The sequence below is a fragment of the Colias croceus genome, chromosome 9, assembly GCF_905220415.1.
Source record: "Colias croceus chromosome 9, ilColCroc2.1".
In the NCBI taxonomy this organism is placed as follows: Eukaryota; Metazoa; Arthropoda; class Insecta; order Lepidoptera; family Pieridae; genus Colias; species Colias croceus.
Genome location: NC_059545.1, coordinates 3,076,318 through 3,102,239, shown reverse-complemented (window position 1 = coordinate 3,102,239; position 25,922 = coordinate 3,076,318). Strand labels below are relative to the sequence as shown.

Below are 25,922 nucleotides of genomic sequence, written 5' to 3'. Positions count from 1 at the left end.
GCTTAGAGAATGTACGGTCTACACATTTTTCAGCTGTTAAATATTATATCAACATAAAAATATTAAAGTACAGGGAAAACTTGCACAATCAATAGTTTTTCTTTCTTTCCTTATATTTATAGCACAAATACAAACACATATTATAATCTATACAAATATTATAAAGAGGAAAGGTTTGATTTTTTGTTTGTTTGTTTGTTTGTATGAATTGAATAGGCTCCGAAACTACTTGGCAGATTTGAAAAATTCTTTCACCATTCGAAAGCTACATTATCCACGAGTAACATAGGCTAGGTTTTATCCCTGAAATCCCACGGGAACGGGAACTATGCGGGTTTTTCTTTGAAAACGCGGGCGAAGCCGCGGGCGGAAAGCTAGTCAATTATAAGTTACCTTCTTATTTATTATACTTACTAAAACTAAATCGATTCAAATAATCGATTTTATTATTCGTGAACTTAAATCACGTTCGTTGAAAAAAAAATATTTACTCTGTGGATTTGACATATTTATTCTGTGGATTTGACATTTGACAATGACATCATAGAAAAATTTAATCCGCGCATACCGGTATTGAATGGATTATTTACGTCTAAACGGCCGTTATGCGATAAAATTATATTATTCACTTAATTATCAAATATTTTATATCTAGGATCTGTGTTACAAAGTTTTCCTACCAATCATAATCACAAAGAATAAATAAAACTAATATAATGTCGTATAACCTATAAATATATTAACTGTTGACATAAAATCTAATATAAAAATACAAAAAAATAACGATATGCAAAAATTACAAGACAGCGTTTTTTCTATCTTAAAAACTACTAGTTTATCTCCAGCTGTGTTTAGTTTTCTACAACCTACTGATGATGCCACAGGTGAGTAAATTGAATATTCAGTGAACCCAAGAAGTTCAAGTGTCTTATCGGGAGCTTGCGTATGATATTGATTTGATAGATACATATTATAGTTTAGTAGTCTGCGATTATAAACATCATTATTAGACTTGTAAAGACGTAAAATTATGAGCAAAGTCTAATGGTGTTTTATTTTATTATATTTCAGAAAGTTCACCTCTGGGAGGTATATTACGAGACACGAAGCACGGCTGGCTGGCACTGGGACCCAAGTTTTGTGTGGTGGATCTAAGAAGTGGATTAAAGGTAGCAGCAAAGATTTTTGGAAATGGTTCAAGGTATAATATGAAGTTCTTTATTGTTCTATGTTAAAAATAAGTACCTAAACATAAAAATAAACCAAAACTAACAGATTACATTTACTGTCCACAATTTAATTCTCTTCTAATCTCATTTAATACAGATTCCGATGAAATAAGAAAAGATGATAATGTTTGACTACAATTTTATTTTCTTTGTGAATAAATACTTTTTTGTCTTAATATATAAAAATATAATATTCGTTTTTAGCAACATCTCCATCACCAGTGTCATAGAGCTGCCAAAAACCTTAACACACAACTCCAAACAGCTAGTCATTAGTCTCGAGTGTGATGATAGTGGACTCATTTGCATATTACATATAAATGGATCTCAAATCTTGCGCTGTATCCAATCAGATATCATCATCACTGAGCTGGCCTTGTGTGATGATGTGTCTAGTGGCCCGTTTACTTGTTTTGATGGGCTAATAATGGCTGGTACGCAGAGAGGAGAAATTTTCGTGATTGACCTAAATAGAAGTGCCCTTTTGCAAGGTATGGTTTGATGTTTTATAATGGAAACAATATAATATACATGTTTGATAAAATTATACAAAAAAAAACAAGAGATAAATACTCGTTCAATTTGTTGAACTACTATTTATCAGTGTGTTAGTTTAATGAACTATTTCCTTAGGAAGATGCATGAATGAATAAGAATTATAAATTAAAACCTTGCTGTAACGATTTGAAAACTTTACTACATTCATTATCTTATTTTTATTCCAGCATTGAAAGATATAGCCCAAGGCAACGCTCATCTAGTAAAAACCGAAACAGACCCTGCGACATTAGTGCACATTTCATTAAAAGTATTACATAAGATTGAACAGCAAGGCGAATTACCAGCTAGCAATGATGAGCATTTAGCTGTACTACTGAACGAAGACTCGTTCATAGATAATCAATACATATTCAGAAACCCGGATGGTACAGCTCGAATGAAAGCAAAACAAGATCATGTAAGAGTAACTGTAGTGCAATATATACCGCAGTTAGGCAGTTTGGCTGTGGGCTTCAATTTTGGAGCGTTTCAACTGTGGAACATTCTAGACTTGGCTTTAGAGTTCACTTCTCAAGTTAATGTGGAATGTTTGCCGGTTACAGACTTTGGCTTTCAGGTAAGGTTTTAAGTGTGAATAAAATAATTCCAGATTAGATTCTTTGTAACAACAGATTGTTAGCGTAAACATTGTAATAAAAGTTTTGCCATAATATTGTGGTCTTTGTCAGTCAAAATTTTCTTAGTTGTGTTGAATAGTATAAAATAATATTGTTACTAGCAGATACAAGATGCAGAACAAAATAAACAGTTAATTGGCAAATTTTGAATAATAAATTATATTTCAACTCTTATAATTACCTTTATGATCTATTACAGGAACCATGTGACGATCCTAGAGCATTTTGTTACTTATGGGTCGTTTTCTCAGTAACAGACAGGTTTGAAGAACAAGAGTTTCCACTGGCTGTTATGTATTCGCTAACATATCAAGGCAAGAGGATGTTAGTGGATAATAAGTGCTTGTATCAGGTACGAATTTTATTAGTTTTTTTTTTTAACAGTAGTCTGCAATAAAAAAAGAACAAAATAAAAATGTGTGCGTGTACTAGTGTACACACGTAAGAAGTGAAACTTCTTTATGACCTTATTTTTAAAAAAATAATTTACTATATGCAACTTTACAGAAACACGTCGAATCACGCGTGGTAGAGATAAGAAAAAGATAGCGCGTAACGGAAAAATGTCACGCGTACCGAAAAAATGTTACACTAAATTTTTCACAACCCCGATAAAGAAGTTTCACTTCAATAATATGTTTCTTTTTTCATCTCATTTTCTTAGCTTAATGTTTAAACAATTATTTTATGTATAAAGCATACAATCATTTGCTATTGGTATAATATGATTGTGGTGTGTGGGTGACACTGATGGAAACAATGAGTTATAGTCACTTTATAAGTTAGACATTTATAAAGACAAATTTGACTGTTAGGGCAGCTTAGTTATATATTATGTATGTTATTTCACAGGAATTTTCAACGGCTACAGTGCGTTTTCAAGTGGAATTAGGGTCCATGGACCACCCACATCTCATGGGTGGTAGATGCATTTCTTGTCACACATATTCCATTAATACTATGTTGGGAGATGAAGGGGAAGAAGGTATTTTTTTATTATTATGATTTTTGTGTAAAAATAGAATATGTAATATATAAATGTTAACCCATTGAGCCCCAAGCAGCCCGATCGGTCCACGACACAATAGATTTTCTATTGTGTCTGTGATTCCGGGGCCTGAGTTATTAATCTAATGTGTATTTAAATGTTGATTTATAATGTTAGTTGTTATTTTTTATCGAAATAATAGATCATGACAAACTTCTGTGTTGGGTATTCATTTAATTTGGTTCATCTTTTAGTGTAGAACAGTTAATTAAACATGTTTATTATGTTTCTCTCTGTCTATTAAAAAAAAAAACATAAAAAATCTGTTGCGTAATTCTAAAAATCTAAGCATACCCATGTGTATTATACTTGTATTGTTTAAATCTTAATAATAAACATACTATGTATTTAATTGTGTTTTTCTGAGAATAAATGATTGATTGATTGATACATACATACCCAAAGATGGAGGAGAGTAACGATATTTTATCCTATGCAGTGATTAAAATAGCTCTAAAGTGATCTGTTAACCTTACTACTGTTTATGATTTATTTCAGCGATGTTAAATCTATGTCAACTGGTCTGGGAGTGCTGGGGCGAAACGACTACATCGTCTCACTATGGAATGTTATTGTTTGATCTGGACCAGTGGTATAAAGACCAGATGCCAGGTAAATATGACAGATTTTAATTTTTTTTGCTAACATACATTTTACATTACTTTTTTTTTGTACAATTGTTTATTATTTCGTCTTTGTTAAATTTGGGATAAAACAGAAATATTACTTGAAAATTAATAAATCTATAATATAAAAATGAATCGCAAAATGTGTTGGTAAGCGCATAACTCGAGAACGGCTGAACCAATTTCGATAATTCTTTTTTTATTATATTCCTTGACGTACGAGGATGGTTCTTATGGAGAGAAAACGTAAACATGTACCACGGGCGAAGCCGGGGCGGACCGCTAGTAATTAATAGATTTATTTATCTTTTAAACTAACTTATAATGAAAAATACACATATTTGAAAAAAATACGTAGTGACTGAATAATTTTACTGTGTTTATAAGCTTTGGTCGCGACTTCAAACACGTAGGAGCGTAGTGTAAGACACGGATTTTCCGTGTGCATTCTGAGATTAAAAAGAAATTATTTACTTATGGTACCAGTCAGTGAAAATCCCATTACCATTAAATACATAAAATTCTAAACTTAAGGCCTATTCAAACTACCATTCTCAGATTGGTAGGCGATTAGAGTATACTACGTCAATACAATACAATACAATACAATACAAAAAGATTTATTGAGCCAAACAACACAATGATATGACATTCAAGACACCATTAAAAATAAAATACAAAAATAAATAAAAAGATTACAAAATTACAAAAATAAAATAACATGATAACAATCGAAATTACATTAGACATATCAAAATTGCATTGTAGCTACAAAAAGGCCCTGGCTCAGCATAAATGTTGCAGAGGCAAACTCCACAACGCTGGTAATTCTGCCAGATACCCACATGGCTAGTTTGCGCCTCTAAGATAGAAGGAGTATGCAATTAGATAAATAATAATAAGTACATAATATATTCAATAAATATATAATGAATAAGTTATATAATATATATAGGAGATAATATTTTTGGTCAAGTTTATGGGTAGTTTAGTATGTGTTAATTATGAAATGAATAAGCAAGCAATTGGACTTACACTTAAGATTTTTTATTGGAGGGGGGATATTATTCCAACATTTCGTCGCGCTATATTTGAATGACCCACGAAAGGCTGAGGTTTTATGCTGCGGAATGGAGAGTTCGTGAGTTCCACTCCTTATTTCACCCCTACTAGCATCTTTACGCCACGAAACGAACGTCAGAGATTTAATCGCGTGCATATCGGGATACCGCTACCTACGGCGGTAGCGGATACCGCTGTAGTTTGAACAGGCCTTTAACTGAACTACAGTCCCTAGCAAAAACCATACTTTGAAATAATTCAAGTTAACTTAATAACAACCTCCACAGACAACCACTCTATAAAAAAAGAACAATAACCTACCATGAAACTTCTTTGCAGCAACATACCAACTCCAAAGCAACACATTCATGAGTACAGCGTGGTGTTCAGAGCTCGGCAGAGGATGTTTATCACTCGATATGAGATTAGATCCAGTATCTCTATCGCCATATTCACATGCCACGCGTTTGGAGGAACATTTCTATCCGAATTCTTTGCAATATGGTGAGTTTACAGTGAAATATTAATTATTTAACTAAAACTTAGTTATTTATATAGTGCGGTTATTGATTTGTGTATTTTGTGGCGTCAACTATTTCTTAGAACTGATATCATATTGGATATTTCTATGAATTAAATTATGTAATTTAAAATCATACACTTGTGTGATTGTGAAATCTTTATAAACAATCTTGTATATAAACCTATACAACATCTATTAATTTATCTTACCATCCTGTACAATCAATGCTAGGAAAAAGTGCTAAAAAAACATTAATTTTAATTAATAATTTCAGATTGCGTCTGCCTCAACACTTCCGAAGCCATAGTACTCCACACAGTGGGCATACAACGTCAAATCATAAGTTCCATGGCGGAGGCCGGTCCGTCCTGTCTGTTGTCGCCCGCTAGACTGTATACCGCGTGTTTGTCTGCGGGCTTGATGCCGTTGTATAGAGATCACCATGTGGATATGTCTATGGTGAGTAGTTTAGTTAATTGTTTAGTGATTTTGTTTTTGTGTTAATTGTTTAATGATAAAAAAATTTACGTGAAATTAGGTAATAGAGTCAAAACCGGACTCATTCAAAAACTGTTCTAGAGACTAATCTGTTAAATAATTATAATAAAATTATTCGCAATTATACATTTGATGTAGAGCTTTGTTTGATTGCATTTAGTTAATTATACCGTGATATATATTTAGGTCCTTGAATACCCAATTAAATCATTATTTTCCATTTAATGAAATTACTTAGAAATGTATGTATGTTTTTTTTCTTTTCAGGATGAACAAAGAAAATTCATTTTATCCGTGGCGCTAGAAGCTCGTTTATCGCAACTGCTCAAGCGATGTGCGCAAGAGTGGGCCACCGGCACGCACGCTGGTGTTGGCTGTACACTTACTTTTTTGGTATGAAAATTGATGTATAGTTGTTCAATTTTACAAAAATATTGTAATTTAAATCCAACTCATACAAGGTTAATTTAAAAAAATATGAAATTTGAGTTTAGCTTTAACTTTTTTTTATACTAATGTGTGTAATGCTTTCCATATTTGTCAAGGCCTATTGCACGCAATACGTTCGTCTATAAGTGATTACAAAAGCGTGTCTACCGTGCGGCAACGTCGCGCATGTCCGCTTAACGGGCGGCTGACGCGACGTTGCCACTCCGCTGTCTTATGAAGTCATGTTCTTTTTTAACGAAACCACTATTTTTAGGTTGACTGGAGTTGGAGGCGAGCTATTGAATTGAAGGAAAATGCTAAAGAACTCATCTCACCATTGTTCACGTCAGCTACGTTACCAGACAGGTAATTTACTAATTTAAGCTTTTATGAGTAAATTTTTACAATGTTATCTTTAACAATTATTAATTATACTCATATTTTTTTGGTACAAGCATTCTGTACTCATCTGTAACTAACTTAAAATAAAAGGTTGTTGATTCCACACGCTTTCAAACGACGGAATTGTGAAGTCAATATTATTATGCCAGATTTTATTGACTTACAATACAAATGATTTATTATTTTCTCTTATTTACAGGAATGTTATAAGATGCCTGGAACATTGCGTACAACAGCTGACTCAGTTGACGGGTTTACTCGATGCGGTCTTAACGAAATGCTGTAATCTTGTTGTGCCTGATGGTATGTATTATGTTATACTTTGTTACGTTCGTTTTAAATGAATGACAATTTTAAACAGTTTTTTATTCTTATAAAGGGTGTATCTAAAAGTATTTTATGTACATTTTTTTTCACATATCGACGCTCTTAATAAATGAGAGACTGTTATTAATTCTTTATACATTATTGTGTAAAATTATTGTTGGTGTAATTATCTAGTATAAAAAGATTGTATATAGTTTTTGTATTATTTGTACTTTTTGTAGATATATATTTGTATTATCTATACTAATATTATAAAGCTCAAGAGTTTGTTTGTTTGTTTGAACGCGCTAATCTCAGGAACTACTGGTCCGATTTGGAAAATTCTTTCGGTGTTAGATAGCTCATTTATCTAGGAAGGCTATATATAATCACGCTAAGACCTACAGGAGCTGAGCAATGCGGGTGAAACCCCGGGGAATAAGCTACTTTGTAATATTTGGTTACAATTAAATGTTACTAAAATTAAAAATTCAATGTTGTTTTAGCGTTAAGCGAAATGGAGGAAAAATACAAAGGTATCGGCACAGTATCTCTATACTTCCAAGTGGTGCAATGGTTTCTAAGGGTCGGTCTGTTGCCGGAGCGAAACCACCCCCATGCTGCGTTGCCGTACCCTGCGGAACAATTGTATGCTGTTTATAAGAAACGGTGAGTTTAATGGATATAATAATTAGTTTTTTTTAACTTCAAATCATGTCTATTTAAAAATTATGCAACTTAAAGTCCTTGAACTTCTAATCATATCTGTTAAATAGGTACGTAATTATAAAAGTTTTCAAAAGACAGCAACACTTTCTCTTAGATTTATTTAACACACAATGGAGTATACACATTATATGAACTAATAGATCCTCAAATCAAATTTTTAAAGAATAGAAAAAATTTGATCTCATAGGGATTCGAACCCGCGTCTCTCGGCTTGCCGGGGCGACGCCTGACTACTCGGCCGCCCGTGAATTTTTTCTATTTCTACAATAAATTTCATTCATTTAAAAAATAATATAAAATTGCAATCATCTCTTATTATTGACCCACAGTCGCGTAAAACTACATCGCATACAAGGAGATACGATAGAAGGCGATCCAAGCTGCGTCCCTTGTCCCTTGTTATATGTGGACCAACTTATACTCAACGAGTTTGGAGGGGAAGTTGTACATAAGTGAGTGTTATTTTATTATAAGTGAATGAAGTAATTGTCATTTTTAGGGTTCCGTAGCCAAAATGGCAAAAACGGAACCCTTATAGTTTCGTCATGTCCGTCTGTCCGTCTGTCCGTCTGTCCGTCTGTCACAGCCGATTTACTCGGAAACTATAAGTACTACAGTGATGAAATTTGATGGGAATATGTGTTGTATGAACCGCTACAAAAATATGACACTAAATAGTAAAAAAAAGAATTGGGGGTGGGGCCCCCCATACATGTAACTGAGGGATGAAATTTTTTTTTTCGATGTACATACCCGTGTGGTGTATCAATGGAAAGGTCTTTTAAAATGATATAAAGTTTTCTAAAAAACATTTTTCTTAAAGTGAACGGTTTTTGAGATATCAGCTCTCAAAGTCGTAAAAAGTATGTCCCCCCCCCTCTATTTTTATAACTACGGGGTATAAAATTCTAAAAAAAATAGAGGTGATGCATGCTAATTAACTCTTTCAACGATTTTTGGTTTGATCAAAGTATCTCTTATAGTTTTTGAGATAGGTTGATTTAACTGTAATTTATTATATTTGCTGCTACGGAACCCTTTGTGCGCGAGCCCGACTCGCACTTGGCCGGTTTTTAAGTATAGTACCGAAAGATGTGAATTAAATTTTTATTTTGTAATAATTAAAGTTTTTTCTTGCTCTGTATTCATAGACACATTCAACTGTAAAAGATAACTTTTTTTTTGTTAGTGTATTCCAAGTGTTCATTCGGTAATATTTAGTGACAAGTAAGTTACAAAATATACTGCAATCTCTCGAAACATGGCCACAACAATTAATAGAAGAAAAATAAATGTCATGTCAATTATAATTATTTTCACCAATTTCCAGAATATGGAAACGAGCCGGCAGTGAATGTGCCGGTTTATACCCTCCTCCATCACTCTACGCGTTATTACGACTCTATCTCTTACCGGATATCTCTGAAGAACATAAACATTCGCTGCTTCTGTATCTGCTGCTCGATTACTCTATGCTGTATGATGATTCACAGTATGTATTACTTTAATAAATAAATAAAAAAAAGACGTGTGTCACTCGGGGACTGCCGCGGTAAAGCTATTGCATGCTATGCCTCAAGCCACACCTCCGCCCGTCGGAGTGGGGAGCGTGAGGTTTTTCGTTACGGAATTTCTCGATTCGGTCCCCGCGCTCAAGGCCCGCGATAGAAGCTATGCAATAGCTTAATAATTAATAAAATTATTTATTAAAATTATATTAAAGATAGTTAATGAATTAGATATTATGTATGCACCTTTGTACAAGTTATGTAGTGAAATTCATATTTTAGTAACAAATCGCCGCGCCACCGCGAAAACTATAGCGGTTTAATTTAATTCAACGGCTCTGCAACTATTTTCAGTTGCAATGTCGTATTACAATAAAAGATAATGTTGCCGAAAAAGGAATGCTCGGAATGGTTCCGAAATGTATCACATGTAATCTTATATATTATTTGCTTAAAAGTTGTATTTAGCAAAAACAAATGCAATAATGTGGTAATCATCCTACTAATATTATAAATTGGAAAGTTTGTGAGGATGTGTGTGTGTGTGTGTTTGTTACTCTTTCACGCAAATTCTACTGAACCGATTACAATGAAATTTAGCACACATATAGAGGGTAACTTGGATTAACACATAGGATAGGTTTTATCCCGGAAATCCCACGGGAACAAGAACTATGCGGGTTTTCCTTTGAGAACGCGGGAGAAGCCGCGGGCAGAAATCTAGTGTTACATATGTTTCACACATGTGCGTACAAGTGTACGCATGTGCGTGTACGTATATGCGTGCTTGTCTACGTATATGTACAAATAATACAAAATTCTTTATAAAAAAACAATTTTCTTCTCAGATACGAAACGGTGATCCGTCGTTTGATGCAGTTCCCGCCAATGTTCGGTCTCAGTACGACGCTAGTACGCGCCACGCAAGCCTTCTGGCATTTGGATCATAGAGACTTTCATGTAAGGATTTGGGAGTTATTTTATGGGATCTATTTCTTTTGTAGGGTCAATTATATAGCAAACAACTTAGGACTCTGTCTGTATCAGCGTCGTTTCGATTTGATTGGAATGTAAAGTAATAAATCATATTATTATGTCGCTTAGAAAATTATATAGCAGCAATACCTTTTTCTTTTATCCATTACAAATAAACAAGGTACAGGTATAAATACATCTACAAATGTTCAACAAATATATATGAATAGATTGCGTACATCTTAGTTAAAATATTCCTAATAAGCCCCGGTTAGGCAGAAGACGCGGGTTCGAATCCCGCCTCATGATCGAATTTTTTGTACATATTCTTGAAAACTAAAATATCAAATTCAATATTTTTATTTTTTTTACAGTTTGCCCTCGACCAACTGCAATGTCTAACAGGCAACACACTAACCGACTGGCAACACCAAGTCGTATTATCATCTCTACTCGCACAAAAGAAATCCCAAGCCGCCTTACAATACTTACACGTTCGCAAACCGGCTCCCATACAAAACATGAAGAATAACGATAAACTGGAAGATTGGCAGTCGTGCTGCGATCTGTATCTAGCAAGGGGTCTGGTGTTTGAAGCCCTAGATGTGGTCAGAATGTGTGTCCAAAGTGTGGTTTGTAATGAGGATAAGGTGCAAGTGCTGAATTATTTCTTTAAAGGTGAGTTCTAATAAGGTACAGGTCTTGGTCTACTAACTTATCTAATACTGCAATATGAGCTTGGTGAGTAATTAGTAATTAGTGATTGCATATATAAAAAAATTTTTAGCAATCTATTTCTTATGGGCAAAATACGATTTTTTTTTTTGTGGAAGTTGAAGCTACTCTAAGAGCGGGCGCGCACGAGCAACTTAGTTGTCCAGCAACTATTTTGTCTCTGTCGCTGTCTCCTCGCAAAGTTTTGAACGATGCGCACACGAAAGCGACAGCAACGCAACTTTTTCTTTAAAATTTTCTGCATTTATCAACATGGATTTCGAAGAGACGGTTGTTGTCTGTGCTCTTGTCCTTAGAAACCGAAGACGGCAGCGAAAAAGGCAATATTGGGTGCACCCATTATGGAGTGAGAGACTGACATTGGGGAAATTCCATACAATGTTTTTAAAATTGAGAACATTTCCAAAAAATTTTTTTAGTAATTAATAATATCAATATCAATCTTTTTTATTTTTTACTTTTCCGTTTTTGAAGTCGGTTGTTTTTAACGAAGTTATTTTTATTTAATACTTTTTAGTGTATTTTTCAACACGAATCAAACGAGCCCAAACTCGATAAAGTTGAGTCAATATATTATTACTAAGTTCCTATGGCCACCTTCCGATTCCATCATCAAATCAGCTCTATGTCATGATAATGTTTCATCGCTATCCAATTTACATACGTATACAAAATTTCAGTTCAATCGGTTACCTGGAAATGAATCAAAGTTACTTGCTACATTTCAATTAAGTCATCGAGATCAGACAAAAATGCTCACAAAATAAAAACTACTGGGCTTATCCGAATAATTTTAAACCTTAAATTTTTTATTGTATGCTTGTATATTTATTATGATGATGATGTCAAACATCTATATATTGTTTAGTTTTCAGTTTTTAAGTCTAATTTATTGATTTTGCAGGTTGTCGTAACACGGGACAGCTAGCAAAAGTTCTACAAGTGACTTTACTACCAGTGGAAGAAGAATGTTTTATTAAATATTTGAAAGATTGCAACGAGCCACAAACATCTGATATACTGGTCATGTACTTCTTACAACAATCTAGGTAAAAGTTATTGGCGATTTTACTTAGCAAAACTTTTTGGATTTTAGACATGGTATTTTCACTATATGTAACTCGTATAATACATTGATTTGTAATATTGAAATGAAAAAAATTAAATCCTATATGTGTAACCTTGTTGAGTTCAGGTAGAAAGAAAAAGCTTAATATAATTTTTTATAATTAATTAAAAATAAAATAGTATATAAATTACTAGCTTACCGCCCGCGGCTTCGCCCGCTTTGTCTAAAACCTAATAAATGATATATTAAAATGATATATTAAAAGAGGAAGCTCTTGAATCACTCTATCTATTAAAAAAAAACCGCATCAAAATCCGTTTCGTAGTTTTAAAGATTTAAGCATACAAAGGGACATAGGGACAGAGAAAGCGACTTTGTTTTATACTATGTAGTGACTAATCTCTGTTCAATGTATAAATTTATGTATATGTTCAATTTAGAATCAAATTTTTGTTAACGTCCAATGCTTTAGAATTAAATTTAAAAAGTATGTTTAATAAGAATTGTTTCTATTAGTTGAGAATACATCCAACATATTCCTTACGTTCACAGATACCTAGAAGCGGAACAATACAACAAGCAGATCAAATCGAAACCCCGGTATCGCGGCGCTCATTCCACCGACTCGCTAACAGACGCGACAGAAAGAGACAACACTAGAGACACACTTGTAGCCGCGCTGGTGGCCGGCGTGCCGCGGATAGCGGGCGAGGTTGCCGCACTGCTCGATAGCGAATATGAGCCTCATGGTTAGTGTTCTATATTTGAATTTGTTCTTTCGGTTTTGGAATTTGTTCTCATAATGTAGATGGCCAGTAAGGTAAGTATAGTTTTCGTTATGTAGTAGTGGCAGTAGTGTATAACACTAGAGACACGCTTGTAGCCGCGTTAGTGGCGGGCATACCGCGGATAGCCGGCGAGGTTGCCGCACTGCTGGATAGCGAATATGAACCGCATGGTTAGTGTTCCAATTTTGAATAGGGAGCGTGGTTGCCGCGCTGCTAGATTGCAAGTTCGAGCCGCGGAGGTGGCATTCTTTTTTTGAATTTGTTTTCATAATGTAGGTGGCCAGTGGTACTGGATGGCCAGTACGAGCGACGGTGGTGTTCTTTTTTCTAATGTGTTTTAATAATATGCTAACCAGTATTGTAGCTAGAGTTAGTGGAGTTTTCAAAATGTAGTACGGACAGTAGTGTATAATACTAGAGATACGCTCTTGGTGATGTATTTTTTCTTATTGGCAACAACCTACTTTATTGAGAAAGAGAAAACGATTATTCTTGGTACTTAAACTGAGTAATATTTTTTTTTTTTGGGCTTTGTAAACATATTTTTTTTATTTTGAAACATAAATTTTTTATTTAATATTAAACATTTTATCTTTCTAGTTGTCGCTCCAAAGCCGATGTCGGTGTATGTGAAACCAAACTCGCTTAAAAACACCTTTACCTACAAATCTTCATTCATACAGGTATGTTCTTAATATATTTGTTAAAAAAAATAACTTAACTTAAAAGATTATAAAATTTATTTGAAATTTTCTTTTCTACAGGACACTATAGAAAATGCAAGTGAAACATGGATAAATAAGCCGAAAATGAGGAAAGGACTAAAAAGAGCGTTAAATATAGACGAAACACCGTTCATTTGCACGCCTAAACTATACAAGACAAAGAGGTTTGATATCAATTATATATTTGAATAAATCTTAATATATATAAATCTCGTGTAGCAATGTTTGTCCTCAATGGACTCCTAAACCACTTAACTATAATAAAATTCGCACACCATGTGCAGTTCGATCCAACTTGAGAGATAGGATAGGTTTTATCCTGGAAATCCCACGGGAAAGGGAACTATGCAGGGTTTTCTCTGAAAACGAGGGCGAAGCCGCGGGAGGAAAGCTAGTATAATTTATAAGAAGAAGCTAAACTCATAACCAAATGGATTACTGACATCTTTTATTTCTTCGTCACGATAATCCCAATCTACACTAATATTATAAAGAGGAAAACTTTGTTTGTTTGTTTGATTGTAATGAATAGGCTCATAAACTACTAGACCGATTTTAAAAATGCTTTCACCATTCAAAAGCTACATTATCCACGAGTAATATAGGCTATATATTATCACGCTAAAACCACGCGGCACAGCTAGTTATTTTATAAACGCGAAAGTTGCGAGGATGGATAGATGGATGTTTGTTATTCTTTCACGTAAAAATTACTGAACCGATTACAATGGAATATGTTATGTAGGTAGCTAAAGACCCAAAAAAATACATTCTTATCCGCGAAATCCCACAGGAACGGGAATTATGCAGGCTTTCCTTGTTTAAATATAATATTAAATACATATTTCAGTTATCTCTCCGAACAAAAACCAAACGACTCCACACCGGCCAAGCGTGCCCGTCTCGATCTATCCCCCAAAACGCCTAAAAACAAATCGGGCAGTATTCAAGTTAGTCAAAAGTTGAGCGAACAGATCGCTACACTGTTGGACATGCCCGATGTTGAGAGCCCGAGGTACAAACATAACAACCGGCCGGAGACGCCGCAGAGTATATTGAAGGTACGTTTTTGTTATAATTTGGAAGTTATTTATTTTATTTATTTATGACACTTTATTGTACAATACCAGTAATAAAAAAATATATATAATTTAACATGGAGAACATGAATATGGTAAGTGCACAAATGGCGGCCTTATTGCTTAAAGCAATCTCTTCCAGGCAACCGTAAAATAAAGGACATGTACGATGCTGGTTAAACGCGAATTATTGTAATTTATATTGAAAAAATTTGACTATGTGGAATTTAGTTACAACAAAATGAGATAAATTATTCTAGAATGTTGTTCATTGTTATAAATTTCATCTTAAACGGCAAGCTCAATATTGAAAAACATTAATAAGAACGTGGTAAAAATCTGTTTTTATTATTTACATAGATATTTTTTGTTGAGTGATTTATAAAATATTATACAAATTAGAAAACCATCTTTGGTCAAGACCAGATACGCTAAAATGAGTTGAAAATATCTAGTGATTTAATTTTATGAAGTCACACAATTAACCTAGTACTTTAAAAGATCAGGTGTGAAGATATCACATAAAATTATTTTCAGAGTCGAAGAGCGGAATGGCAAGAGAACGCAGTGTCTGTAACGGATTTAGCGGTGGACAGTGATGACGACATGGACACGGCCAGCAATCACACGCATTACAGCGATTCTACTAATAAGTATGTTTGTTTTGTTATTTTTAGTAAATGTGGTACCTTATCCTATCCATATAAGCTTTATAATAGGCTATATTCTATAAATGTTTTTTGAGTTTTGTTGAAGTGACCAACGTAGATACTGAAGGAGTTTTAGTTTCTGGAATTAATACTATTAACTATTATTTATACATAATTATTTAAAGAGCATTATGTATTTCGCGGTGTTGAACTTTTTTATCTTTAACACTATTCAATAGTGTTAAAGAGTGTCCTTTCCATTACCTAAAATTAAAAAATCAAGTATTATCGTGAAAATTTGAACAGAAAAGTGTTTATTTCATTCAGAAACTAAAAAATATGACCCTTACTTTTAATAATCTATTAAAGAATTGCACAATTTTTTTTTTTTCAGACACCTTCGTTTCACAATACCAACACCAACGGAGTTGCCTCCAACTTCTCCTGTCGCAATAGCTATACATAAAGCCCCGGATTCGCCTGATAATGAGGTAAGTTCATATTAAAATTAAACCTAAACGATTATAAAAACTGATAAGTTACACAATAAGTTTCTAGCTTGAAATGAATTTTTACATAAAGATTGAGAATATAATATTATTGTTTTATTAAGGACTTAGCATTATATTGTATGAATATATAATTCATTCATAGGTACAAGAACAAGACAAAACATTGGAATCTCCGCCAAAGAAATTCGCGGCTGAAAGCAAGATTAATCCGAGAAAATCATACAAGGACTCCGTTAAAGGAAGGTAACTTTTGTAACACGATGTTATTTGAAAAAAAAAATATTTGTTCACACTTTATTGCTCTGAAAATGATATAAATAAATTTTACCTAAGAATATATTTAAAAAAAAAATTTTAGTTATTAGTGATAGCTCACAGACGACCAGATTTATGGAAAGATTTATTTTTTGTACTTAATTTGAAATATTATTATTATTTTATAGAAAATCCCTATCAATATCAGCGAACAGTAGTCTATCGGACGATCCGAACACATCAATAGAGAGCATAGCCGATATACCCGTAACTCTAATAAACCCGCGTTATTCCGGTGAAAGAAGATTCAGCCGAACGCCAGAACCCGAAGAGCGTAAGAGAGAGACAGACATACGTGATCACACACGTGCGAGTGAGATGAGGCGATTCGGTACGGAAACGACTGAGTCAAGACGATTTGTTACAGAGAAGAGTGAGATAGAAATACGGTTTGGTACGAGTGTGACAAGGACGGATGATGTTATGGAGTTTAATAGCTCAGCGGAGTTGAGTTTTGTACCGAAAACGCCTAAAGGTAGACGGAGCATCAGGTCTGGTGTTAGTGAAAGTACACCAGTGGCTAATAGGTGGGTATTTTATCGTATTATAGTTAAGATTTATTTTATGATTCAGTTTATTCAAAAGCTAATATTTCCTCAATAAAATTCAACACATTTCTTAATTTGTTAAGTTATTTTTGAAACATTTTCCTGAAGAAAAAAAAAATAGGTGTAAACTGTTGCAAAGAAAATTAAAGATTTTTCTACATAAATGTATAAATTTCCGTAACTAAACAAGTACGTATGGTTACAATTCAATATTTCTAGAAGCCGCAGCGGAACTCCCGAACGTCAAGACTCACCGATAGTTACTCCACTTCGTTCTAACAGAGCTACCAGGTAATTTTAACATTAAAACTATCGACATAGACTAAATAAAAATTTCATAACCGTTCCAGTATAAGAAATCAACCCATTGAGCCCCGAGCGGCCCGATCGGTCCACGACACAATAGATTTTCTATTGTGTCTGTGATTCCGGGGGCTGAGTTATTAATTAAAATTCTTAGCCTTTTTTGTTTGTACAATTATTACTTTCCCAAAACATTAATTATGAATATGAATTACGTAGTTAATTTTACTACCTTCAGAACCCAGGTTATATTGTATTTGTATTGTAATACAGAATCGTTCTATTTTTCATTTATCTTTTGGTTTATACATCACTTTATATAAATCTTACTTTATGGATGTTTCTAGAAGCCGATCTCGTACGCCAGAAGTGAGCCCACGTACTTCGCCCCTGCCGGCCATCTTGGAAGTGCCAAAATTGGAACATGCTGATGAATTAAACCCTACAGATACATTGTCTGTACCATCTACTAGGTATTTTATTTTATCGATAACACAGGCTTTAATTAGAGTAAAAAAATGGTATTTTTTTATAATTGAGGGTATTTTTAACTTTTATTTTTATTTTGATGTCAGGGAAAGTTTCCTTAATCGAAATATTTGGTCTTTGTATTTCTTGAATATTGTGTTTCCCAATAGCATAAAATATATGAATAGTACTATATCCTGTGGTCTTTATATTTTGCACACTATTTTTAACCCTTAGCAGGTATCGTGGGTCAAATTTGACCCAGAAGCGCACATTTTCGGTTATAATTCTTTAAATATTTATGCAACGACTGTGCGCTTCTAAGTATTCTCAGTGCGTCACTAGCTGCAGCGGGGGGTGGATGTGCAGCACCGTGACTATCTTAGGAGCGGAGGTATGTAGCTTTCTGGGTCACGTTCGGCCCACGACACCAAATAAGTAACTTTTTTCACTGAGTGTAATTACTTACTTTTTTGTTTTATTGTTTATTTGTACTACATTGGAGGGCTTTTTGAACGACAGACAAATCGAGGAGTTGATGGACGACTTAAGTGATGATTTGGAATTGAAAAATGAAAGAATACCAAATGTAAACCAACTTTGTGACGACAAAATCATCAGCGATCGAGACAATCCCTAATCTGTTAGTTGCTCAGAAGACAGTGTATTTGGAGTAAGTTCTGACGACAGTGAAAACGAAGAGGAAATACGAGAATAATAGAAAATATACGAGGAACGAAAATACGAGAGATGAGAGTGAAGAAGATGAGGATGATATTTGATGGTAGAAGTCATTTTGGATTTGGTTGTCATTTTTTTTATTTTATGCTGATTTCAGAAGCAATTTATTTTTTTGTTATAATAAAGATATGAGAAGTGCCATAAATATATTTTAGTTAAAGTTTTTCTAACATTTCTATTTTTTTTTTATGTTTTAAGTGCACACTAACCAAAAAGTGCCATAAAATAAGGTTAATTACAAATCCGTGTAAAACATGATATTTTTTATATATTCTAAAATTAAATAAAGTTAATTTTGTAAAAAAATATTTTTTTATTTCTTATCTAACCATATTTTATACAAATAATAAAAAATCTACGTTCTACAACAGATTGTTTGGTATGGGTAGAATTTGACCCACGATACCGGTAGTGTTGCCAAAAAAGGCGATACCAGCTAAGGGTTAATACAAATCAAAAACCTTTCAAAATTGAATTTATTTTACTTCTATAAAATATATTTACCCCATATATTTTATAGAAGCAGATCGCGCACACCAGAAAGAATAGAGAGAGTCATGGAGTCGCCTCGTTTAGAAGTTATCAAGGAGTCGCCTACTAAGCCTTCTGAATCGCCCACACGTAGAAGCCTGAGGTAAGTTATTAGTATAAAATAAATAATAATTGAAAAAAAATTAATTAGAAATACATTAAACAACAATTATTATTTAAAAAAATTCATGAGCTTTCCGCTTTATTTATTGCATTTTTAAGTAAAATTGTATCCAACAGCTTTCGCGTTCATAAGACATGAACAGATAAATTCCCAATGTTTATAATAATTGTTAAAATTAGTTATTTTGCGGGAATTTTAATATGCATAATTATTAATTAACAGAAGTCGATCCCGCACTCCTGAGGTGGAAATCCAAAAAGATCAACACATTTTAGAGAGTCCACGAAGCTTGAGGTAAATTCATTTATGTCGCAAATAGAGTTAAAGCGTTGGTTTTATTGTTTTTTATCTCTTGGAGAACAAAATTAAATGATTATCTATTATTTATTTACTGTAGGAGCCGCTCCAAAACACCAGAAAAACTAATGTCACCCAAGAAAGACATTACTGCCAAGAGTAAAAAATCGCTCTCCAGAATGGTCTTAGAAGCGAACACATTCGCTAAAACTAAACAAAACGTAGAGACAGTCGAATCAGAAAGTACTGAAGATAAATCTGAAAGTATCATCGAATGTACTCCAATGAAGGCTTCCAAACAAGGCACTAGTTTGATGGACGTTACCTTCTCGCCTATAGTCAACAAATCTGTTCTACAAAGCTCCAATGATAGTCTATCTGTAACAGCAGGGAAAATATCCAAAATGGATGAAAGCTCCAATGAAATTAAACCCCTCCCAGCGTTTACTAGCATTCACGAAACATTTGTAGAAAAATCAGTGCTACACAGTTACCAAAGCAGTATGGGTGAAACATCTAGTATTCATGAAGAAAGCGTCACTCGTGCAGAAGTTAAATCCCTACCGTTCACGACTTTCAACGAAGACGCGGGCAAATCAGTGTTACATAGCTTCGAGAGTTCCGTAGAAACAAGTTCGCATACAGACAACAAGGTGGAAAAACTACCGCCTGAAATTAAGATGGACGAAAGTGAATTGGGCAAATCCGTCTTAGGTAATGATAGTACAATTGAAAAACAGATCAATCAGTCGAGTTTAATGACAAGTGACAGTGATATTGATATGGATAAAAATTGGAAATCTCAAATGGAACAAGATACGGCGAGAGTTATTCAGAAGGAAAAAGAGAAGATTGTGGAAATTGAGCGGGAGATTAATGAAATTGAGGGGGAGATGTCTGATGATGAGTGTCGGGAGGAATCTGACTCTGGCACTGAGGTGGAAGTCGAGGTGGAGGAAGTTGAAGAGGAGGAGGAAGAGGAAAGTTCGGAGGAAGTAAGTATTAATTATAAGATTAAGACTTAAAAGACGATTTTTATGACTGTCGTCTTGCCTCTTAGACTTTGTGAAAAAATGAATATATATACATACATTTTCCTGTAAAAAATTTGATCAAGCAACAGATAAACATGAAAAATAGACTGTTATTTTGACTTCTATAATATTAGATAATTTTTTGATACTACTATAATATCAAGATACAATTATATTCGCTTAAATTAGTGCGAAAAAAGAACCTCTATTAATGATAAAAAATGTATGGGCGCTTATTTTATTTATGCAATATTTCTTTATGTAATTAAATCAAAATTTACTTGTCTTTTTTCAGGAATCATCATCATCATCAAGCTCAGAAGAAGCTGAAGTTATATCCATAAACGATTCAGACTCAGATTCGAATCAACTACAAATCCAGGAAATAGTGGAACAAGAGGCACAGGAAAATGTCATAAGTGAAGAAAATGTTGAAAATAATGTAGTAGTAGAATCACCAAATGAAACAAATGATAATAATGTCGAAGATAATAAACAGAGTGAAGTAGTTCAAGTTATAGAAGTGGTTGATGATTTGAACCAAGCACATGCGTCAATGCTTACCGATGATAATTCAGTCATCGAATCTGACCAATCAGGGAATCTTAATTATTCTGAGGAAAAAGAAGAGAAAAATGATAATGATGTCGCTATGGAAACTGATCAAGGTAAGGATTTAATAGTTGTAGATTTTTGTATTAGTTATCATGTATGTGATGATATATCAAATTTTTCATATATTGTTGAATGTAAATTTGCAATTAATTTTACAGATCAACAAGTTCAAGTCACGGTATCAGTTGTAGATGTTATTCCTGAAACTAAAATGAGTGAAACAAACAAAACTCCAGTAGATATGGATGTTGTAGACGCCACAGCAAAGGAAACCACACAAAACGTTGATACGAAATTAGAATTGGAGGAAACACATAAAGATTCAGATAAGCAAGAGAAAATAACTGATAGTGATGTAAATAAAGGCACGATAGTTGAAGAGAAACAAGATAAAGCAGAAACACAAGCAGTTGGTGAATTAGTTCAAGAAACGCAAATAGAAAAGGCAGCGCCTCGCACTAGAAAGCGATCGACGTCCACTAAATCTCAAGATATTACTGATACAACTGAAATTGCTACAGAAAATCCAAAGCAACAGTCCAGAAAAGGCTCAACAACAGATACTGACAAAGATCTTGAACCAAAAACGCCACGCAAACGCACCACGTCAGAGAAAAACGACCAGAACATTCCAGAAACGCCTGAAGATTCGCCCAGACGTGGTCGACGATCCAGAACACCAAACACAGAAATAAGAAAGATTCTTACCAGACGGGCATCTAGAGAATTATCCGAAAAGGACGATGAATTAATGCCGTTAGAAGAATTAACTCCACGACGTCGAACAAGAGGTAGTAACAAAAAAGATGACGATACAGCTAGCGTTGCTTCGGAAAGTTCGGGAAAGTCAGCAAAGAGTAAAGCTAGTGAGGACGGAGATAGGAGCGTAAGGAAAGGAAGGAAATCCATATTGAACACTAAAACCGATTTGTCTGTGATACCGGAAGCGCCCGTTGAAGACGCGAATAAGGATAGTCAAGATGTTAACGAATATTCCAGTGCTAGACGGTGAGTTGACTTATTAAATATATTTCATATAATAAAATATATCGCATATCGATACTACTGAGTTCTCGATTCTTGTTATTTTACAATGATGTTACTTAAAATTGCATTGACACGATTACGAAAAATCTGCAAAAAAGGGTCTCATTACGCACGATACGTTGGTGGCCTGTACTGGCCACCTCGTTTAAATGACATCTATCGAAAATATATTTAATTATTCAGCTACATTCAGCTATATCAGCGGCATGGAGTGGCATATAATATTATTTGAAATTATTACCTATTCCTTGGCAGTATCGCTCATAGAAAAATCTAAAAAGTCTGCCTACACGCGTAGACAGAGTTTTTCTTCCGACATTTTTTGCTTTATTATTGTTATTCTAGTCGTGTATTGTGCATATACGTACATACAATGCTTTCATGAAAAAAAATTTAAAAAAACATGAATATGCGTTTACAGATTACTCCGTTCCCAAAAAGCCGTATTAGAGACGGTTCAAGCGAAATCGCCTGGTCGTCGGCGAAGGCCCTCGCAAGAAGCGTCTACTTCGATGGACGTACAAACTATACATCCAATTTCACTTCTAGATAAATCTGATTTTGAGGGTAAGTTAATGTTAAACTACCCGCATTTTTTAGTTAATTTTGCTTGAATTTATTTTGTAGAAATGTTTATTTTTTTGCATTTAAATGGACAAGCTGTACATTGACAAGCTATTTAACTAAACAATTAATAATAGACTGCACTTGTATTTAAATAAGGCACTCAGCAAATAAATATTACTCTCTGCTATTAATTTAGTATCATGCTACTATCCTTCCTTTGACTTTATTATATCAACGGCTATTATATTATGTTACAAACTACGTAAACACAAATGCTCCTTCTATTTACTTGAGAATTTTAATTATTAGAACAAGCGCGCAAGAGCAACTTTTGTCTCCACAACTATTTTGTCTCTCCCATCAACTCTATAGGAAGTTGCGTCACACTTTCTTACTAGCCCATGGAGTTGATGGGAGGGACAAAATAGTTGCGGAGACAAAAGTTGCTCTTGCGCGCTAGCCCTTAGTTAATGTTAATATTGGAAGTGACGCTGTATGTATCAAAATTTATTAAATAATGACAGTATAAGTAAATAGGTGCAAATAGGTTACCAACACATCATATTTTGATCTTCAAAAACGGCATACTAACGCATACACGATTAGACGTCAAAGTAAGATGACATGATTCAACTTTAATGTGCGAAAAAAAGAAAAGTGAATTCTGGCTAATTATCCACATTCCAACGTGATTTTAGCCCATCTACACCTTTCTACTCATAATATTATCAATATTATAGCCGTTGATACAGTACGATTCAAACTTAATAGCCGCACTGAAAATCGTACGATCCGATGCGCAGAAAACAATTTAAGGTATTAGAGGGACGTTAAGGGACCTGCACCTAACATCCGAGCTGCCATTAAGTTTGAATCGAACTATAGTAGTAATTAGTAACATAGCATGTACTACAGTAACTATCTATCACTAAAACTAGGCACGCCCGATCCCGAAGAGTTTCAGAATTCACCCGATTCGCTCGTTTCCTCCGCTAGTAAACCGACACGTAAGTTGCTTATTAAATAAATTAAAACTTTTTTTAATTTTGTATAGTTAACTGCATGATTAGCTTTTGTAGATTTTTTTCTTAGTATTTAAAACTGTTAGTCTTTATATCCTGGAAAAACTGTTTGAATACTACAATTCGATATGAAGATCTTTGATCATCTTCTGAATAACAACCGAAAGATAATTCGTTTATAAGACTTGTAATAATCGAAGTGAAAAGAACTAAAACTTCTTATAAATACAATCTGTTTTCGTATAAATTTGGAATTAAATCTTGGTTATAAAAAAAGACTTGCAATTGATAACAGGTCGTATAAGTCGCGCCGCATCAGAAACTAAAACGATAGTGAAACCCGCCAGAATCAGTCGCAGGATCTCCGCAGATGTCTCGAGTGAGTTGTTTGTCAATTTCTTTATTTTTTGAATGTATGATGTTAACTATTTATTTATATGGATATTTAGTTTATACATACAACACTGTTTCTACATCTTGATTACGTTAAACTCATTCATTTTTTTATTTGCAATTGTATAATTGTATAAAAGAAGAATTTGCTCCCAACATTCTAAATATTCCCATACCAGTACTTACATTTATCAACCGACTTCCAGCGAAGTTTCTCAATAAGATGGATTTGTTACCTGAAATAACGGATCAATTTCGATGATTCTTGTTTTATTTGTAATCAACAGCCTCCCGTGTGGTCCCATTTAAATTTTGTCTAGATATTTTGTCAATTTCCAGGCAATAAGTTTTTTTTATGTTAAAAATACATAATTACTAATTACTATTTACTTACTATTTATCTTTATAATATCCATATGTAGTCTTATACTTATTTATTTAATGATTTTTGTGTTCTGCACCATCAACCTCATCATAGTATAACGTAATTCTCATTATCCTCGACTAAAGGTTGCCTGGAAGAGATCGCTGCTTTAGCGGTAAGGCCGCCTTTTTGTACGTGTTTTTTCGTATTTTCCTTGTTTTGGTGCAAATAAAGTATTTTCATTCATTCATTCATTCATAATTATACAAAACATTGTAATCCGCAGTAAGCAGTCCAGTAGCAGGCTCCCCGCTAGCGGACCCCGACACGCCCACACGCGGGCGCAGAGCGTCGTTCACACGCGCGTGCCAAGCGATACACACGCCCAAGCGGAGGACTTCTACCGATGTTAAGGTTCGTTTTGCCTTGTATGCGTTTTCATTTTGTGTTTCTCTTTTTTTTGCGTTCACGTTGTGGTCACAATAGAATATACACATGAAGAAAATTCTTATGGCTCTAATAGTATCGATCAATTATGTATGGACTTTAGTACTTATAAAAGAATAACTTATAATAATATATTATATAAAATTTGAGTAAATTGTGTTAAAATTTTTGGTAAAATAAACTCATTTTTTTATATTACTGATAGATTTCATACTGTAAGTCAAAAATGTATGAAACTGAACTTTTTTCATCAAAACAATTGAAAAATTCATTAAAATAATATATTTATGTTTTATATGAACAGAAACGCGACGCCGACAGCAAGGCGGGCTCGCCCGTGACGTCAGAGCGGGGCACGCCCACACGACGCAATTCGCAACTATAGTTTCATTGGTTTGTAATATCTATACTTATATTATAAAAATCTAATTAATATCTCTTTGAAACGCGGGAAAAATATTCCTCTTGAACGCAGACGGAGTTGCGTGGGTCAACTAGTTTAATTATATTTTTTACTAGCTGCTCCGCGCGGTTTCACCCACGGGGGTGGGTCTGGCTCCACTCCTGTTGGTCGTATGATGATATAACTTTCCTCGATAAATGGGCTATCTAACACCGAAAGAATTTTTCAAATCGGACCAGTAGTTCCTGAGATTAGCGCGTTCAAACAAACTAACTGTTCAGTTTTATAATATTAGTATAGATTCATTACTTGCTAGTTACTACATATCCCGGTTAAAAACTAAAACGAATGAGACTTAACCACTATTTCTTTAATTTCTTATTACTTTATTCTTAATGAATTTTCTTTCAATTTTCAGGTCTCGGGAGAAAATCTACAGGAAGCGTGTTAATAATGTTAAGCAAATGTATGGAATAGGATAATTAATTTTTAATTTTATTTGTTTTTTCATTTTTAATTTTTAATATACAATACAATTATTAAAAACTGTGTTTTATTTTTTCCTTTTAATGTCGTGTTACGTGTACTATAAGTACCTTCATGCACTACTCAATAGCCTTGTGTACGAAATG

General features: G+C 33.9%; 1 protein-coding gene across 1 annotated transcript; it reads left to right on the top strand.

Annotated features, from left to right (window-relative positions):
- The first annotated feature begins 557 nt into the window (after positions 1 to 557).
- Positions 558 to 25,836, top strand: LOC123694217 (protein ELYS). Its single transcript, XM_045639582.1, has 39 exons — positions 558 to 884; positions 1,072 to 1,201; positions 1,434 to 1,720; positions 1,955 to 2,346; positions 2,607 to 2,759; positions 3,260 to 3,392; positions 3,954 to 4,067; positions 5,483 to 5,647; positions 5,941 to 6,125; positions 6,432 to 6,557; positions 6,868 to 6,959; positions 7,195 to 7,298; positions 7,808 to 7,970; positions 8,360 to 8,482; positions 9,361 to 9,522; positions 10,387 to 10,498; positions 10,888 to 11,191; positions 12,153 to 12,297; positions 12,870 to 13,066; positions 13,706 to 13,788; positions 13,870 to 13,994; positions 14,681 to 14,891; positions 15,447 to 15,562; positions 15,954 to 16,050; positions 16,214 to 16,314; positions 16,515 to 16,913; positions 17,154 to 17,225; positions 17,585 to 17,710; positions 18,967 to 19,080; positions 19,324 to 19,395; positions 19,499 to 20,393; positions 20,728 to 21,100; positions 21,206 to 22,055; positions 22,516 to 22,661; positions 23,600 to 23,668; positions 23,979 to 24,062; positions 24,727 to 24,854; positions 25,192 to 25,280; positions 25,709 to 25,836. Exons 1-38 carry the CDS (start codon positions 788 to 790, stop codon positions 25,270 to 25,272), a joined length of 7,326 nt encoding a protein of 2,441 aa, XP_045495538.1. The 5' UTR covers positions 558 to 787; the 3' UTR covers positions 25,273 to 25,280; positions 25,709 to 25,836.
- Positions 25,837 to 25,922: the final 86 nt, after the last annotated feature.

Coding starts and splice junctions, on each gene's coding strand:
- LOC123694217 (XM_045639582.1), top strand. CDS start 788: ATGCAAAAATTACAAGACAGCGTTTTTTCTATCTTAAAAACTACTAGT. Junction 7,299..7,807: donor TAATCTTGTTGTGCCTGATG/GTATGTATTATG, acceptor ATGTTGTTTTAG/CGTTAAGCGAAATGGAGGAA. Junction 7,971..8,359: donor TATGCTGTTTATAAGAAACG/GTGAGTTTAATG, acceptor ATTGACCCACAG/TCGCGTAAAACTACATCGCA.